A 2,202-nucleotide genomic window follows, 5' to 3' on the forward strand; every position below is an offset into this window, starting at 1 on the left:
CTGCCCAGCTCCACTGGGGAGGTGGTGGGGTGTCTGAGACCCCCAGGCAGAGCAGACCAGCACGGTGCCGCGCTCACACCAGCCTTGCCCTGTCCCGGTGCAGCGCTACAGGCCGGGTGAGGCTCCTCACAGCGCCCGACATGACACTGCAGAGCCTGTTTCCAGACACCCGGACCCTGCTCTGTGCAGCCGGGAGTGACGATGCAGTGAGCACCCGCCAGTTTCATGTCTATCCATGGGACGTGAGGCTGTAAGTCAGCCCACGGGGCACTGCATCTGCGTGTTCAACACCTGAATTGCTCCCCGGTGTTTAGACACCACGTTTATTTGTCTGCACCCTCATGCTGAGCTCCATCTCGCTCTGCCCCGACCCTGACAGCAAGAAGGAGGCCCAGGGGAGGTGGGGTGGGACAGGACGGAGAGGGGCGTTGAGATGGCTACAGCTGCGGGCGAAGGGTGTCCCCACACAGACAGGAGTGACACAGGCTCTCCATGGTGGCTGTTTTCCCCATGGGCCTGAGCTGTGGGGTTTGTCCACCCAATTGCATTTGAACAAGGCTGAAGAGCGACAGCCCTTTTTCCCCAGGCAGCCAAGAGCTCGGCGTTCCATCAGCTTCAGAACACCCGGTGATGTGGGCATGTCAGAATGGGAAGAACGTTGGTGGTGGCTGTATCACAGAGGGCTGGTGACAGGGTGGCCCAAGACAGGTGCAGAAAGGGCTGTGCAGTGAGCTGGAACAGACTGGGCGGGTGAGCGAAAGCTGAGGTGAGAGGCAGGAAGAGGGCGGGGAGACAAGGGCACGGCTGCTGGGCCCAGGAAGGGGGCAGGGGGTGCCCGTGGGGACACGGATAGCCGCTGCTCCTCCTTTATATGACTGACCAGAAGGCTACACAGGGACAGGACAAGACGATGAAGCACACCAGGCCTCAAACACACAGCCAGACATTTGCTACCTTCTACAAAGAAACTGATTAAAAGTTAAGAAACCGAAAATGACACCACGTCTTGGCACCGACCTAGTGAGACAGTGGCACTGCCAGAGTGGGCGGTTGGCTGGTGGTGGCCCATGCTACCATTGGATGGGTCTCCCTGGGCTGCCAGGGAGATGTGGGACTGAAAGCCTCGGCCTGAGGCTATCAGAGCCCTGGGCAGCGGTTGCCCATGGTGCCCTGCGTGGTTGCCCCTGTGTTTGTTGCCCGGTGTTTGTTGATATGAGCCTGCCTTTTGCAGCCACGGGCCCAGAGAGGGACAGGACCAGCCCATGGCACGCCCTTGGCCTCAGCCACACAGCCAGACATCTGCTACCGTCTACAAGGACACTGGTAAAAAGTTATGTAATCCAAAATGAAATCACATATTGGCAGGGACCTAGTAAAGCAGTGGCACTGATAGAGTGGACGGTTGACTGGTGGTAGGCCATGCTACCATGGAATGGGATTGTCCTGGCTGCAAGGGAGATGTGGGACTGAAAGCCTTGGCGTGAAGCTGGGTGATGCCTGGGCAGTGGTTGCCCGTAGTGACAAGTGTGGTTGCCCCTGTGTTTGTTAATATTAGCCTGCCTTTCGCAGCCACAAGACGAGACAGGGACAAGACCAGCCCATGGCACATTCCGGGCCTTAGCCTCACAGCCAGACATTTGCTACCTTCTGCAAGGATACTGACAAAAAGTTAAGTAATCCAAAATGAAATCAGGTATTGGCATAGACCTAGGGAGGCAATGACACTGCCAGAGTGCGCAGTTGGCTACTGGTGGCCCATGCCATTGTGAAATCACTGTCTCCTGGCTGTCAGGGACATGTGGGAATGAAAGCCTTGGCTTGAGGCTGTCAGAGCCCTGGGCAGTGGTTGCCCATGGTGACCAGCGTGGTTGCCCCTCTGTTTGTTGATATTAGCTTGCCTTTTGCAGCCACGGGATGAACAAAGTGACAGGACCAGGCCATGGCGCGCTCTTGGCCTCAGGCACACAACCAGACATCTGCTACCCTCTCCAAGGACACTTATGTAAAGTTAAGTAATCCAAAATGAAATTAGATATTGCTTGAGACATAGTGAGGCAGAGGTACTGCCAGAGCAGGCGCTTGGCTCGTGGGTGCCCATGCCATCATGGAATGGGAGTCTCCTGGCTGCTAGAGAAGATGTGGGATTGAAAGCCTTGGTGTGAGGCTGGGTGATCCCTGGGCAGGGTTTGCGAAGGTGACCAG

The 2,202-nt window shown here is 56.9% G+C and overlaps 1 protein-coding gene across 1 annotated transcript in view; it reads right to left on the minus strand.

Annotated features, from left to right (window-relative positions):
• CNTN5 (contactin 5) overlaps positions 1-227 on the minus strand; it is a 251,808-nt gene extending 251,581 nt beyond the window's left edge. Inside the window, exon 1 of the mRNA XM_009889417.1 lies at positions 80-227. Within this exon, the coding sequence (XP_009887719.1) occupies positions 80-227 (148 nt within the window). The remainder of the gene's footprint in view (positions 1-79) is intronic.
• Positions 228-2,202: the final 1,975 nt, after the last annotated feature.

This window comes from Charadrius vociferus, unplaced genomic scaffold, assembly GCF_000708025.1.
Source record: "Charadrius vociferus isolate BGI_N301 unplaced genomic scaffold, ASM70802v2 scaffold87, whole genome shotgun sequence".
NCBI lineage: Eukaryota > Metazoa > Chordata > Aves > Charadriiformes > Charadriidae > Charadrius > Charadrius vociferus.